Source organism: Panthera leo, chromosome D3 (assembly GCF_018350215.1).
Source record: "Panthera leo isolate Ple1 chromosome D3, P.leo_Ple1_pat1.1, whole genome shotgun sequence".
In the NCBI taxonomy this organism is placed as follows: Eukaryota; Metazoa; Chordata; class Mammalia; order Carnivora; family Felidae; genus Panthera; species Panthera leo.
In genome coordinates, this window is record NC_056690.1 from 32,575,872 (window position 1) to 32,593,406 (window position 17,535).

Sequence of the window (17,535 nt, forward strand, 5' to 3'; positions counted from 1 at the left end):
TCTGTGAGTTGTTTAGCAATATGGAAAATTTCTGTATTAATAAATGGAAAAGAGACCACAAAGTTCTGCATATACTGGTATATGGGTAAAGAATGAAGGAAAATGTGGTAATTTGAAATAGTGTATTAGTGGTGGTGTGATTCAGAGTGCACCATTTAGCATCAGAAATTCTGTTCCTCTTATTTTTTACCATTTATATAATAAAAAATTGTAAAATTCTAGTATATTAAGTATATTATTGGCCTTGAATAGTCTTACAGGTTATGCTTTCAGTGTTAATTTATAATTTAAAACAAAATGCAGCATGTTTCTGCAAATATAAAGTTTATACATAATAACCCCTGCTTATAAAAAGTTAGCAGGTTTTTGGTTTGCCATGTAATGTCAGATTTTGCAAACTATTTTGAAAACTCCTCAGGGGAGAAAAGAATGGTACTGTAGAATGTGATTTAAAATAGAAACAAGCTTTATGTATTTAATTTTATTATGCCAGACTAGATTAACCTGGTGCAGAATTTGTCTTCATTTTCAAAATGCACATGTATTATAAATAGCCTATACAGGATAAATGTATTATTTTCATCTATGTATGAATGTGGCCTTGATTTAATGGAACATATGCAAGGGAGGGCAAGATGTTTGAGCTTGTCATTACTGAATTAGGATTTCTGTGAATATAGGTTAGTTGAGTGAATAAGATTCATAAGTCAAACTAGAGAGACTCCAAAGAAATTGCAGTTCTCTGTATTTCAGAATGTTGTGTTCTCTAAGTTTTGAAATTTGCTGGGAACATACTAATTTGTTGTTACTGATTTAGGCAAAAATTTAGTAATTTATACTAACTATATGATTCTAAAATTAAAGAAGATAGTCTTTGTACTTTTTGTTTTGTTATTAATTTCTTATGATAAATACGTGATTATACTCACTAGGCAAAACATTTTAGTTATATTAAGATAATATTCTACTTAGGTTTTGCAAATAAAATTCTGAACTTTGTGAACTTAACATTTTTAAAAACATTTGAATTTCAATAATCAAGAATAAATTGTGAGAAAATATTGGAGTCCGATGTTATCAACAGAGGACTATTATATGATAAATTCTAAAGATCTCAGAAGATACCATTTTGGTTATGCCATTTTCTTTTCTGGGATAATAGAATTTACACACATCGCGATTATGTGTTTCTAAACAAAGGGTGACTTGGATTGCTAAATGCTTTGGAATTTGGAGTTTAAGCAAAAACTATTCTCAATTGTGCCAAGGTTTTAAGAAAAACTTGATGGTATGTATAGTATTTTGACACCAATTAGGGTAAGAAACATCAGTAGATAATATATAAAATTTTTGAGTTACTGGCATACATCTTTGATGTGATACCAAATAAATTTTTTTCTTGTAGTTGGTGCATTGCTTCAAAAATACAGATATTAACTTATTTGACAAAAAAATGAAAATGTTTCAAAATGTTAGACAGTATTTATAAGGGGGCACCTGGGTGGCTCAGTAGGTTAACCGTCTGACTTTGGCTCAGGTCATGATATTACGGTTCGTGGGTTTGAGCCCTGCCTCGGGCTCTGTGCTGACAGCTCAGAGCCTGGAGCCTGCTCCAGATTCTGTGTCTCCCTCTGCCTCTCCCCTGCTCACACGCTGTCTGTCTCTCTCTCAAAAATAAATAAACATTAAAAAATTTTTTTAAAAAGAAAGTATTTGTAGGTTGTCTTTTTTTTTTTTTTTTTTTTTTTTTAATCACATCTACCTAGTCAAGGTTTTCAGGTATTTTCAAGTTTTGTTGAAAACATGTAACAGGGTCCTATATGTTTAATGAAAACTTCAGAAAATTTATTTGGAGTCTACCAATAGTATTAATGATTCTATATAGGGAATCCAGATAATGGAGTTCTCAGATTGACTTTGAATTTTAATTTAATTTTAAATCACATATTTTAAATCATTCTTGAAACTCAGGGTTGCAAGAGTCAGGGTTGAAACCTTGACTAGAAAACTAGAAAAGAGCCAGCTAGAAATTTTGAACCAAAAAATATAAAATAACTGAAATAAAACTTGAGTGAATGGGTTTAATAGACTAGACAGTGCTGAAGAGAGAAAGAATGAAATGAAATATTGTCAGTAGAAAATACTCAGAATGAAGCACAAAGACACAAAAAGAATAAAGAATATAGAATAGAGGGTCAGTTACAAAGGCAGTACATCTAATTAAAGTTCTAAAAGGAGAGCAAGTAAAAGGGAGGATGGAAGAAATATTTGAATACTAAAAATTAATACATACTAAGGTAACAACATAATAATTAATTATTAATTAATTAATAATTAATACAAATTAGGAATTTTCCAAAACCATGGAAAACACTATGCCACAGATTCAAGAAACTCCACAAATCAAGAGAAAAAAAAATGAAAATAACATTGTTTCCTTATAGTTAAACTGCTAAAACTTACAAACAAAATCTTAGAGGGAAAATGAGACTGCACCTTTACTTACTTCTCAATAAAAAGAGTGGAAACCAGAAGACGATTTGAATGATTCTTTAAAGCTCTAGAATAGAACCTAAATACCTTTCAAGAATAAAGGTAAAATAGATCTCTTTCTGACAAACACACACCAGGAGTGGCCTAGAGTAGGAGTTGGGGAGTCATCAGCCTTTAGGTGGCATTTAAAGCTGATCTTAAAAATTTATTCATAGAACAAAGGCAGGTAGGTTAAGTAAGACATAACATAGTCCAGTCCTCTCCTTTTAGAAATAAACTGAAACCCAGCAATGTCAAATAAACTGTCCAAGGTCGTATAATATCATGTTGATAGAACCTACTCTTTTTCTCATTATGTTCCTCCATCCCCATATTGTCTCTTTTTTTGTAACTGTAAAAGATGGTTTTGTTGCATGCCTGCTGTGTACCATGTTGTATGCTAAAACACTTTAAAAACATGATTTTCTTGGGGCACCTGGGTGGCTCAGTTGGTTAAGCGGCCGACTTCAGCTCAGGTCATGATCTCGCGGTCCATGAGGGCTGTGAGTTCGAGCCCCGCGTCGGGCTCTGTGCTGACAGCTCAGAGCCTGGAGCCTGTTTCAGATTCTGTGTCTCCATCTCTCTGACCCTCCCCTGTTCATGCTCTGTCTCTCTGTGTCTCAAAAATAAATAAATGTTAAAAAAAAAAAAAAAGAGTCTGACTCTTGGTTTCTGCTCAGGTTGTGATCTCGCAGTTTCGCAAGTTCAAGCCCCGTGTCAGGCTCTGTGCCGACAGTGTGGAGCCTGCTTGGGATTCTCTCTCTCCTTCTCTCTCTCTCTCTCTCTCTTTCTCTCTCTCTCTGACCCTCCCCAACTCGCACTGTCTCTGTCAAAATAAATAAACTTTAAAAAATATGATTTTCTATAATACAAAAGTAATCTACATTCATTTAGAGTGCATAAGAACTTGGCTTTTGGAGGTTGACTACATGGGTTCGATTCCACTTCTCTTGCCTACCTGTGTGATTTGAGTAAATTGCTTAGTTGTTCTAAATCTCAGTTTCCATATCCATAAATTGGCTTCTTGTGAGGATTAAATGAAATGCATTTAGGAACAAAGAACCAAATAAAAATCAAGCAGTTCATGGGCAGTGAAATAACCACTTGGATTATTTCTCCTCTGTGGGATTATTTCTCCTCTGTGTCAATGGTGACTTTGTGGAATTTTGTTGGTTTTTGTTAAGTTTTTAACACATATTTTTTAAAGTTTATTTGTTTTGAGAGAGAGGGAAAGCGTGTGTGGGGGAAGGGCAGAGAGCAAGACAGAGAGAGAGAATCCCAAGCAGGCGCTGTGCTGTCAGTGTTGAGTTCTACACGGGGCTTGATCCCACAGACTGTGAGATCAAGACCTGAGTCGAAATTGAGCCCAGACACTTAATTGACTGAGCCACCCAGGTGGCCTTAATACATATTTTAAATTGTGGTAAAATACACATAACATACAATTTATCTTTTAAATTATTTTATTTTATTATAGGTTTTTAAAAATTTATTTATTTATTTTGAGAGAGAGGAAGGGAGGAGCAGAGAGAGAGAGAAAGAATCTCAAGCAGGCTCTGTGCTGTCAGCACAGAGCCTGACGTGGGGCTCAAACGCAGAAACCATGAGATCATGACCTGAGCTGAAATTAAAGGTCGGATGCTTAACTGACTGAGCCACCCAGGCGCCCCTAAATTATTTTAAAGTGTACAGTTTAATGGCATTAAGTGTGTTCACAGTATTGTCCAGCCATCACCATTATCTAGTTCTAGAGATTTTTTATCACCTCACATGGAAAACCCTACTCATCACTTCTTATCCCTCATCTTTCAGCCCCTGGCAACCACTAATCAGCTTTCTGACTTTGTGGATTTGTGTATGCTGGGAATTACATATAAATGGAATCATACAATATGTGACCTTTTGTTGTCTGGCTTCTTTCACTTAGCATAATGTTTTTAAGGTTCATCCATGTTGTAGTGTGTATCAGTACTTTATTCCTTTTTATGAATGAATAAGATTCCACTATTTATACTACCTTTGTTTTTCCATGTATCAGTTCAGAACATTTGAATTTTTTCCACCTTTGGCTACTATGAAGAGTTGCTGGTATAAACATTGGTATACAAGTTTTCGTTTGAAAATTTGCTTTTTATTCTTTTTGATTTATAGTTGACTCTTGAACCAGTGCAGAGGTTAGAGACATCGACACCCTGCACAACTGAAAATTCACATATAATTTTTGATTCCCCAAAAATTTAACTAAGCAAACCAACTGTTGACCAGAAGCCTTACAGATAACATGAATAGTCAATTAACACATATTTTGTATGTTTTTTTTGTTTTTTGTTTTTTGTTTTTTAAATTTTTTTTTTTAATGTTTATTTATTTTTGAGACAGAGAGAGACAGAGCATGAATGGGGGAGGGGCAGAGAGAGAGGGAGACACAGAATCGGAAGCAGGCTCCAGGCTCTGAGCCATCAGCCCAGAGCCTGACGCGGGGCTCGAACTCACGAACCGTGAGATCGTGACCTGAGCTGAAGTCGGACGCTCAACCAACTGAGCCACCCAGGCGCCCCAACACATATTTTGTATGTTAAATGTATTATATACTGTATTCTTACAATAAAGTAAGGTAGAGAATGTTATTAAGAAAATCATGAGAAATTACATTTTATACTAAATGTATTTATATTTTAAAAATCTTCATGTAAATGCACTTGAACAGTTCAAACCCATGTTGTTCAAGGTCAACTGTATACTGAGGGGTTGGATTGCTGATCACATGGTACCTTTTTGATGAACCACCAAACTGTTTTTCACTGTGGCTGTACCTTTTACATTTCTACCAGCAATACATAAAGGTTCCAATTTCATCACATTCTCATCAACAATTATTTTCCATTTTTGGTTTGTTTGCTTTTATAGCTATCCTACTGGGTCTGAGTGGTATCTCATTGTGGTTTTGATTTACATTTCCCTAATAACTAATGATGTTGAGCATCCTTTTCTGTGCTTTTTGGTCAGTTGTATATTTTCTTTGGAAAAATGTCTGTTCAAGTCAGTTTTTACATTGGGTTGTCTTTTTCATTGTGTTTAAGAGTTCTTTATATATTTTGCAGAGCAGGCCCTTATCAGATATGTGATTTGCAAATATTTTCTTCTGTGCTGTGGGTCTCTTGAAAGTGTTCTTCGATGTACAAAATCTTTTAACTTTGATAAAGTCTAATTTATCCATATTGTTGTTGCTTATGCCTTTGGTGTCATATCTAAAAAATCATTACCAAATCTATGAACGTGAAGGTTTATCCCTTCCTGTGTTGTCTTCTAAGAGTTTTATATTTTGGGCCTGCCTGGGTGGCTCAGTCGGTTAAGCATCTGACTTCAGCTCAGGTCGTGATCTCACAGTTCATGAGTTCGAGCCCTGCATTGGGCTCTGTGGTGACACCTCAGAGCCTGGAGCCTGCTTCAGATTCTGTGTCTCCCTCTCTCTCTGCCCCTCCCTAGCTTGCACTCTGTCTGTCTGTCTCTCTGTCTCTCTCAAAAATAAATAAACATTAAGAGTTTTACATTTATTTATTTTTGAGAGACAGAAAGAGATAGAGCACAAGTGGGGGAGGGGCAGAGAGAGAAGAAGACACAGAATCCTAAGCAGGCTCCAGGCTCTGAGCTGTCAGCACAGAGCTCGACATGGGGCTCAAACCCACAGACCGCGAGATCGTGACCTGAGCCGAAGTCGGACGCTCAACCGACTGAGCCACCCAGGCGCCCCAAAACATTAAGAGTTTTATATTTTGGGCTGTTAAATTTAAGTGTCTGATCCACTTTGAGTTAATTTTTATAAATGGTATAAGATAGGAGTACAACTTCATTTTTTTATTTTTTTATTTTTTTTGTTGTTTTGTTTTTGTGTTTTTGCATGTGACTATCCAGTTTTCTCAGCATCATTTGTTGAACAGACTGTTCTTTCCTAATTTAATGGTCTGGGCACTTTTGTCAAAAATTAATCAACCAAAGATACATGGGTTTATTTCTGGACTCTTAATTGTATTCCACTGATCTATAGGTCTTTCCCTATATACCACACTGATTTGATTACAGTAATTTTGTAGTTTTGAAATAAGAAGTATGAGCCTTTCAATTTTGTTGTTTTGAAGATTGTCTTTGCTATTTGGGGCCCCTTGCAATTCCATATGAATTTTAGGATCAGCTTTTCTGTTTCTTCAAAAAAAGCCATGAGGATTTAGTTAGGGATTGCATTCAGTCTCTAGATCACTTTGTGTAATTACTGCCATCTTAACAATATTGTCTTCAAACCCATGAAATGTAGGATGTCTTTCCATGTATTTGAGTCTTTCAGCAATATTTTTAGTTTTCAGTGTGTAAGTCTTGTACCTCCTTAGTTAAATTTATTCCTTAGCATTTGTTAATACTTTTATAAATGGAATTGCTTTCTTAACTTCATTTTCTTTTTTTTAACATTTAGATGAGTACTTTGTCCATTTTTCTATTTTTAATATAATTTGTTGTCAGGTCAGGTAACATATGTTGTATACAGTGTGCTCTTGGTTTCGGGAGTAGATTCCTGTGATTATCGCTTACATACAACACCCAGTGCTCATCCCAAGTGCCCTCCTCAATGCCCATCACCCATTTTCCTCTCTCCCCCACATTCCCTCCCCCATCAACTCTCAACTACCCTATGACTCAGCAACAACACTACTAGGAATTTATCCAAAAGATACAGGAGTGCTGATTCATAGGGGCACTTGTACCCCAATGTTTATAACAGTGCTTTCAATAATAGCCAAATCATGGAAAGAGCCCAAATGTCCATCAATTGATAAATGGATAAAGAAGATGTGCTTTATATGTACAATGGAATACTACTTAGCAATGAGAAAGAATGAAATCCTGCCATTTGCAACAATGTGGATGGAACTAGAGGGTATTATGCTAAGTGAAATAAGTCAGTCAGAGAAAGATATCATGTTTTCACCCATAGGTGGATCTTGAGAAACTTAACAGAACCATGGGAGAAGGGAAGTGGAAAAATAGTTTCAAACAGAGAGGGAGGGAAACCATTCATTTTTTGCTTGCTCATTGATATAGACATACACCTTTGTATGTGTGTGTGTTGATTGTGTATCCCACAACTTTGCTGAAATTGCTCATTAGCTCCAATAGTTATTTGTGAATTCCTTTGGATCATATATATATATGATTATATATCATATATATATATGATTATGTCATGTGCATTAAAAAACATTTTTAGACCTAGTTATTACTTTTATACCGGTGTTTTTTCAAGTTGCTGGTCACAGCCTATTAGTGGAGCATGAAATCGATTTAGTGTAAGTTTTGTTTTGTGAAATTTTCGTGTATAAAACATAGATGTAGGCATGTATTTGAGTCCTTGTATAAAATATATTTCTTACTGGGAATTATAGTCAAAAATATTATGCCGTATTTCACACCATGTAATTAGAATGTAAAATTATGGGATTGGTTAGATGAACATGAAACTCTTAGCAGTTGCTTTTCATTACCTTGGATATGAAATTGTATATTGGAAGCTGTCTTCTGTGTATAAAAGTAAGTATGCAGAAAAATCCTCTGTTCATTGGTAGCTCTGTGAAAAACAAGCTTGTGAGTTTTTTTAAAGTTTTAATTTAAATTCCCGTTAGTTAACGTGCACTGCAACATTAGTTTCAGGTGTACAGCATAGTGATTGAACACTTCCATATATCACCTGCTGCTCATCAGAGGTACACTCCTTAATCCCCATCACGTATTTCATCTACCCTTCCCCCTACCTTCCCTCTGGTAACCATCAGTTTGTTCTGTAGTTAAGAGTCTGTTTCATGGTTTATCTCCCCCCGCCTTTGCTCATCTGTTTGTTTTTAAATTCCACATATGAGTGAAATCTTATGGTATTTGTCTTTGACTGACTTATTTCGTTTAGCATAATACTCTCTAGAACCATCCATGTTGTTACAAATGGCAAGATTTCATTCTTTTTTATGACTAATATTCCATTGTATAGCTTGTGAGATTTTTGTTTTTTGTGCTTTCTGATAAATCAATTCTTAGCCTCCTTTTGGGTACTGTGGGGAAAATTTCTTACTGAAACCCAAGGTATTTTTCTTGAGAAGAATATACTTTATTAAAGATAGTAATCTAATAAATGACATGTGATACTTATTACAAATGAAAATAACAGAAGGCACATTATGAAGGATAGTATAATCTACAAAGACATCTTTTATTCTCCAATGGATAGAAATTATTAAAATACAATAAAATGTATGTTTTCAGTAATTGTATTAATGTCAAATTTACTGAATATAGTAAAGAATTAAGGGAGAACCTACATCTTTTTAAAGAAAATGAAGTCCCTTAAAACATAACTATAGTACATGGTTACAAAATTATTACTTTACAAAAAAGCAAAATTATTCCCATGCACTAGACCCTTGATAGGATATCTTTCCAATCTAATATATTAAATGGCGTTTGAGTTTTCTAAATTGTTGTGCATCTTTTACCCACTGGTAGTTTTGGGGGGATTATGGACTATGTACGGGTAAAAGACATCGAGACTGGAGATACGACCAGCAGACTTATTCTGCCCTCTGCTCTCTTTGCTGCACTCTCCATTTACTGATGGAGCATCTTCCCTGTGGTCCACATGTCATCCCAACAGTCTTTTTATTGCATTACACAATTCAGCATGTATTGGGATGAGCCTGGGCTTCAGAAACCCATAAAACTATGTTTAATTCTTCTCCGTCATGTCAACTTCTGACTGTGGACAATTCACTTGAGTCCTCTTAGCTTTAGTTTCCTTTGCTGTAAAATGGAGATAATTCCAGGCTACACTGAAGAGTAAATGATATTATGCTGTGTACATGACATGTCAAATATAGTGCCTGGCATGGTAAAAAGTAAATGACAGCTATTAAAATACCTGCATTATGATTAACACTTAGTAAATGGTAGTTCCCTTTCTACTTCCAACCAAAACTTTTATATATGTCCTATCATTTTCAAATAGAAGCTAACTAATTTTACTAAGCTCATCTGTACTATTGGCCGTTTGTTAGTGGACCACTTTTTCCATATAATTTTACTGATGATTTTGTGATGCATTAGGCTTTGGATGATGGGGATTGCCTTACTGTCTGATATAAAAATAGGAATATACTGGGTATATCTGTCTTTTAGGTACCAAAAACCCAAAATAATAAATGAGCCCTATTGTTTTATTTTCTTCTTCTGTAGTTATGTGCTGCTCATCTGCCAACTGAATCAGAGGCACCAAATCATTATCAGGCAGTATGTCGTGCACTGTTTGCAGAAACAATGGAGCTGCATACATTTCTGACTAAAATTAAGAGTGCAAAGGAGGTGAGTACTACTGCTTTCATATTTATTGGTATTGTGGAAAATTAACTTGAATTTTCAACACTGTCCGTCATATTATTTAAAATATTTCTTACCATCCTTATGATGGTAATATGATGTTTATTCCTAGGTATTTTATTATTTTTGGTGCAATTGTAAGTGGGGTTATTTTCTTAATTTCTCTTTCTGATGCTTATTAGTGTATAGAAATGCAGTGGATTTCTGTGCATTGATTTTATATTCCGTGACCTTACTGAATTCATTTTCAGTTCTGGTAGTTTTGGGATGTAATCTTTAGGGTTTTCTAGAAATAGTATCATGCTATGTGCAAATAGTGAGTTTTACTTCTTCCTTGCTCATTTGGATGCCTTTTATTTCTTTTTCTTGTCAGATTGCTGTGGCTAGGACTTACAGTACTATGTTGAATAAAAGTGGTGAAACTGGACATCCTTGTGTTGTTCCTGATCTTAGGGGAAGAGCTATCAGTTTTTCAGTATTGAGTATGATATTATCTGTGGGTTTTTCATATATGGCCTTTATTATGTTGAGGTGTATTCCCTCTGAATGTACTTTGTTGAGGATTTTTATCATGAAAGGATGTTGTGCTTTGTCAGATGCTTTTTATGCATCTATTAAAATGATCATATGGTTTTTTATCGTTTTTCTTACTGATGTGATTTATTATGTTGATTGATTTGTGAATATTGAACTACTTTTTTGCATCCCAGGAATAAATCCCACTTCATCGTGGTGAATGACTTTTTAAATGTAATGTTGGATTCAGTTTGCTAGTATTTGTTAAGGAGTTTTGCATCTATGTTCATCAGAGATACTGGCCTGTGGTTCTTTTGTTTTGTGCTGTCTTTATCTGGTTTTGGTATCAGGGTAATGCTGACCTCATAGAATGAATCTGGAAGTTTTCTTTTATTTTTTGGAATAGTTTGAGAAGAATAGGTATTAATTCCTCTTTACATGTTTGGTAGAATTTACTTATGAAGCTCTCTGGTCCTGGATTTTTGTTTGTTGGGAGTTTTTTGATAACTTATTCAATTTCATTGGTGATAATTCATCTGTTCACAGATGTCTTCCTAATTCAGTTTTGGAAAATTGTATATTTCTAGGAATCTATCCATTTCTTCTAGGTTGTCCAATTTGTTGGCATATAAGTTTTGATAATATTCTCTTATCCTTTGTATTTCTGTGGTGTCAAGTTGTTATTTCTTCTCTTTCATATCTGATTTTGTTTAAAATTAAATCTGTTCTAGGGGCACCTGGGTGGCTCAGTTGGTTGAACGTCCAACTTCAGCTCAGGTCATGATCTCACAGTTCGTGGGTTCGAGCCCCACATCAGGCTCTGTGCTGACAGCTCAGAGCCTAGAGCCTGCCTTGGGTTCTCTGTCTCCCTCTCTCTCTACCCGCCCCCCCCCCCCCCCCACTCAGGCTCTGTCTCTGTCTCAAAAAAATGAATAAACCTTAAAAAAATTTTTTTAAATAAAATTAAATCTGTTCTTTCTTTTTAAAAGAATCTGTGTTTTTAAATGCAAGTGTATGAATCCATTTTATTAAGCAAAGATTTTCTTTTTTTTTTTTTAATTATTTCTTTTAAGTTTATTTATTTTGAGAAAGAGAGAGAGAGCACAAGTGGGAGAGGGTCAGAGAGAAGTAGAGACAGACCCCAAGCAGGCTCTGCAACATCAGTGCAGAGCCCGATGCGGGACTCGAACTCAAACTGTGAGATCATGACCTGAGCCAAGATCAAGAGTTAGATGCTTAACCAACTGCTCCACCCAGGTGTCCCTAAGCAAAGATTTTCATAAAGCTTCCTTACAAATGAGAAATGTTCAATCAGTTTCCCATATGACTTGCTTTTCACTATCTTTCTGCCACTCTTTTTCCATTTTAAAAGATGCGGTACCTGTTTCAGGAAGGGATAAGGACTCAGGAAGTAGGCTACATATTTGATAATTGAACTATTTTATAGTGGATTTGGATAAATATCTAATGGAGGTAGTTGGAATTAATATTCATATAATTTATGACCTCATTTTAGCTATTTTCTTACATTATTATTCATCACTGTGACTTAAAATGTTATGTGTAGAGTCCAAATGAACCATTTTAATTTATTTACGAGCTGAATCACCATAGTGTACATCACACAGATGGTTGTGAAGATTCATGAGCTCTATATAAAGCAGTGCAGCATCTGGCACACAGTAAGAGCTCAGTACATGATAGGTGGTGGGTATCATTTCTTTTATGACTAAAGTGCAGAGTTTATGTGAAGCACTAGTTTAAAACTTATGATGACACACAGTTTGGGGAGGGATACAAATGGCATATGTAAGAGTGGAAGGAAAATTTTAACCTATACTAGACTTATAAGACTAATTAGTTCTGGTAATAAGTGACAGATGTGTCATCCTTAATAAACCACCTTAAATAAATCCATTGTTTATGTCTGAATAAGAGCTCTAAGCATTCCTCTTCTGTCCTAGCCAGGATACTGCTTACAGTCTGTCTTTTTGTTATAGGCCAGTGAAAAACTGTTTATTTTTTTAGGATTTTATAGAGTTAGACCAAGAAGAAAGTCTTCAGTGGGGTGGAAAAGGTGGAAAAATAACTATGTGTTATTTGAAGAATAATTAAAAATGCATCATGGACTAGCTTTTCCTCCTGGATAGAACCAGAGGATGTAAGATCCGTTTAAAAGTTTCAGAGTAAACATCCGAAAGTACATTCTCAATTAAGGTTTATTACGTAGTAGAAAAGATTACTTTTTAAGCTTGTAATTGTCTTCCCCAGTTTGTTAAGTTTGAGATTACCTTGTCCAGAGAACAAGTATTACTTTTAGGGTGTAAGTATAGTCCTGTGGGGTTAGCATAAATTAAATGTACTGTTGAAGTTCTTCCAACGCACACATTCTCAGGAACCGTTTCTGAGCTTAAAGAAATGTATTAATAAGTTTTTCTTATTCTTATATTATTTTTTCTACTCCATTACAATGTGAGCTAAAACAAAAAAGATATTTTTTGCTCTTCATTAGAACTTTGCTTTGTCAAACACACTCCAAGAAATTTAAACATTATCAAAATTTATTTAAATAAAAATCTCACAAGCAGAGTAAAATACAAGTGGTTAGTCGCTGTGTGGCAGTGCCCACAGAGACCAGCCAGACCAAGGCTGGGGACCCTGGAGTTCCAGCCCCACCTCACCATGTCACCGTCTGGCACCACCCCAGATTTAGGTCTTTGTAAATATCAGTTCTGGCCTGTTTTCTCATCTCTTACTCTGTTTCCCCTCTTTGTTGATCTCTCTTACCCCTTTCCATTTTTCTCTGGAAACTGCTCCATTTTTAGAGAGAACTCCTCAGTGCCCTCAGGCTCTTCTCAGGCTTGCTCATCTGAGGGTAGTCCTTTCTGATACTTCCCCCTTTCAGAAAGCTGTTCTTTCCTGCATAACTTCGTATATCTGTGCCTTGTGAGTTAGTAATACTCCGTCTCTGCTCTGCTGTTTCCAAACAACTGCTGTTCTTAACTTGCACAGAAAGCTCATGCCATCTACTTCTGTTCTTCTTTTCTTTTTTTTTTTTTTAAGTTTATTTATTTGTTTTGAAGGAGAAAGAGAGAATGTGTGAGCAGGAGAGGAACAGAGAGAGAGAAGGAGAATCCTAAGCAGGCTCCGCGCTGACTGTATGGAGCCCATTGCAGGGCTCAAACTCACGCTCCCCAAGATCACGACCTGAGCCGAAGTGAAGAGTCCAGTGCTCAACTGACTGAGCCACGCAGATACCCCAGGTTCTGTTATTCTTAAACCCATTGTCACTGTCATCTGCCACCATCTTGTGTGAGTTCTTTGATAAAAAGAAACTCTAGCTCTGTGTCCTTGACTTTCCCTCTACTTCACTGCTCTGCTTACCTGAACACACTTCTGGCCTCAGAACCACCTATAATCATTCCACCTTTGAAATCATGGACTCTTATCCCCCACTTACTAACTGTAACTTCTGCTTTTCGAGCTCTTTCCCTCATTGCCACCTGAGCTCATCTTCCAATCTCTCAACTCCCCCATTTTTCTTCCAGTTTATTAGCCCTTCCTGGATGTATGTCCTTTCCTGCGTGAACTAGGTTCAGTCACTTTAACAGGAGTTCAGGTCACATGTCCAAACCAGATTGTTGCACTAACCTCCCACCAGTCCCCTCGTCACTGTGAATCCTCTTCGTCAAGTTCATCTTTCACATTGTCTGCGAATGATTTTTGTAGATTACAGATCTGACCTGAGGAGTCCAGTCACACAGGTATGTGATCTTTCAGGCCTGACCCTAGGCTGGTTTTCCCCGGCAAATCCCAATAGGGGAAGGTGCCCTCCCACACATGACTTGGTGCACAGCCAGGGTTCTGCACACTGGTTTTCTGGAGGGAGTGGCAAGAACAGTGAGCATCCCCACTGGGTCAGCCATGTTCATTCACACATCTGCATCCCTAGCCCAGGCACCTTCACCAGGGCCTTGGCTGACATGCTTTCCTCCACTCTGGCTCATAACTTTCCATTTCTGCCCTTCCTTCTTTACCTCCCACCAGCCCCTGGTCCATAAAATGGCCGGAGCCTTTTGTCCAGTACTCCTCAGCAGTGAGGGGATTTTTCCCCACTTGCCTGAATGTCACCTAACTTTTGCCCAGTGTCATTCTGTGGGGGGAAATATGGAACAAGAGGAGCAAAACATCCTTTTTGGCCTCTTGTTTGCACTGTTGCATCCAGTGAATTAAGGCTTGATTGGTACTTTCAGTTCAGTTCATTCTACCTGACCTTAAGACCCCTGGTAGCTCAAAAGAACCATGTTGCTTCCCTGATTAATATGGTTCCCCATCAACTATAGAGTAAAACTAAAACTTTTCTATTGCACACAGGGCCCTTCATGGTGTTTCCCCTCCTTATGTTTTTATTGTCCTTTTTAACAGTATCCAATCAAAATTACTTATAGTTTCTGAATATGTCATGCTATTGTAGGTCTGTGTCCTTTGCACATTCTGTTCTTTCTGCCTGGAATTCTCTTCTTCCATTGTCTGCCTGGTGAACTCCTATTTATCCATCTAAACCCTGCTTCCATATTGCCCTCTTTGTGAAATATTCATGACCTCCCTCCAGCCCAACAGAGTTTTATGCCCTCCACTATCTCTGTATCTTATTCATCTTTCAGTCACGCACTTCTCATACTCTATAGTAGTTATTTGCTTACGTCTTTGTGGTTTTTTTCTCCACAGCTGGACCAGATCCTTCTTGAGATAAATGACTATGTTTTAAATCATCTTTATGCCAATGACTTTTAATGTAGTATATGCACATAGGAAACAGTCCAGAAATACTTGTTGAACTGAAACAATTTATACATTATATCTGTGTTTTCTAGAACTTCAGAGGTTTTCAACTTGTTGAAAGAAGTCAGTTTTGAAAGCATTTGTGATGATTAGAAACCTTCCGGCCAAAGTATTTCTAGTAAAAGGAGAACTTTTATGGGAATATAGATGAGGTCTTAGAGTGCTCTTGCTGTTCTTTAAATTTATACATAAAATTTCATTTAATAATGAATCTTGACAGGACAAGCTATAGAATATGTGGAAATCCTGAACTTAAGAACATTCTGTACCATTTAATTACAGATTTTATGTTACATAAATTGCTTGTCAACACTGAGGTTTTAGAAGTAAAGTCTTAACATGGTCCAAGTGGATTTGTTTTTCCTCTGCAATGTGTGCTGCTTTCTTGAAATTGTGAATATTTTCATATATGTTCATGTATGTTCATGTATAGTCATTTTAACCTTTTCTCAAGAGTACTAAATTCACACTACTAATAAAATAGTCTGCTAATTTGAATATTTTTTCTAAAGATCTTAAAGTACTTTATACAGACAGGCATACCTCATTGTATTTCAGAGATACTGTGTTTTTTTGTTTTTTTTGTGTTGTTTTTCTTTTAACAAATTAGATGTTTGTGGCAACCCAGTGTAGAGCAAGTCTATCCGTGATATTTTCCCAACAGTATTTGCTCACTTCATGTCTCTATGTCACATTTTGGTAATTATTGCAATATTTCAGACTTTTTCATTCCTGTCATGTTTGTTAATGGCAATCTATGATCAATGGTCTTTAATGCTATTATTGTAATTGTGGGTACTACAAACTGTGCCCATATAAGGCAGCAAACTTAATTGATAAATGTCTGTTCTGACTACTCCACTGACTGCCTGTTTCCCCATCTCTCTCCCTCTCCTTGGGTATCCCTATTCCCTGAGACACAAAAATGTTGAAATTAGGCCAATTAATAACTGTATAGGGGCCTTTAAGCCATACAGAGAAAGACAGATACCATATGTGTTCACTCCTATGTGGATCCTGAGAAACTTAACAGGAACCCATGGGGGAGGGGAAGAAAAAAAAAAAGAGAGGTTAGAGTGGGAAAGAGCCAAAGCATAAGAGACTCTTAAAAACTGAGAACAAACCGAGGGCTGATGGGGGGTGGGAGGGAGGGGAGGGTGGGGGATGGGTATTGAGGAGGGCACCTTTTGGGATGAGCACTGGGTGTTGTATGGAAACCAATTTGACAATAAATTTCATATATTTAAAAAAAAATTGTTCAAGTGAAGGGAAGAGTTGCACGTCTCTCACTTTAAATCAAAAGCTAGAAATCATTAAACTCAGTGAGGAAAGTCTGTCGAAAGCCAAGATGGGCTAAAAGCTGGGCCTTTTGTGCCAAACAGTTAGCCATGCTGTGAATGCAAAGGGAAAGTTCTTAAAGGAAATCAAAAGTACTGCTCCAGTGAGTACATGAACAATAAGAAAGCAAAACAGCCTTATTGCTGATATGGATAAAGTTTGAGTGGTCTCGATAGAAGATCAACACGGTCATAACATCCCCTTAGGCCAAAGCCTCATCCGGAGACCCTAAATCTTTCCAGTTCTTTGAAGCTGAGAGAGGTGAGGAAGATGCAGAAGAAAAGTTTGAAACAAGCAGAGGTTAGTTCATGAAGTTTAAGGAAAGAAGCTGTCTTCATAATGTAAAAGTACAAGTTGAAGCAAGTGTTGATATAATATCTGTAGCAGGTTATCCAGAAGGTCTAACTAAGGTAATTCTCATCTATTAGAAGAAGATGCCAGATAGCTAGAGAGGAGAAGTCAGTGCCTGGCTTCAGAGCTTCAAAGGACAGCTGACTCTTTTGTTTGTGGCTATGCAGCTGGTGACTTTAAATTGAAGCCGGTGCCCATTGACCATTCTGAAAATGCTAGGGCTCTTAAGAATTATGCTGACTCTACTTTGATGTGTTCTATAAATGGAATAACAAAGCCTAGATGACGTCACGTCTGTTTACAACATGGTTGATGAAATATTTTAAGTCCATTGTTGAGACCTAGAAAAAAAGAAAGAGATTCCTTTCAAAATATTACTGTTGACTGACAATGCACCTGGCCACCCAAGAGCTCTGATGATATCCAGTGAGATTAGTGTTGTTTTCGTGCCTGCTAACACAACATCTATTCTGCAGCTCATGGATCAAGGAGCAATTTCAGCTTACAAGTTTTGTTATTTGAGAAATACATTTTGTAAGGCTATAGCTG

General features: G+C 36.5%; 1 protein-coding gene across 7 annotated transcripts in view; it reads left to right on the forward strand.

Moving 5' to 3' along the window:
- SPIRE1 (spire type actin nucleation factor 1) overlaps positions 1 to 17,535 on the forward strand; it is a 198,820-nt gene that overhangs the window by 91,089 nt on the left and 90,196 nt on the right. For all 7 annotated transcript variants that reach the window (XM_042909576.1, XM_042909577.1, XM_042909578.1 and 4 more), the window contains one exon: positions 9,799 to 9,924. In XM_042909576.1, the coding sequence (XP_042765510.1) occupies positions 9,799 to 9,924 (126 nt within the window). The remainder of the gene's footprint in view (positions 1 to 9,798; positions 9,925 to 17,535) is intronic.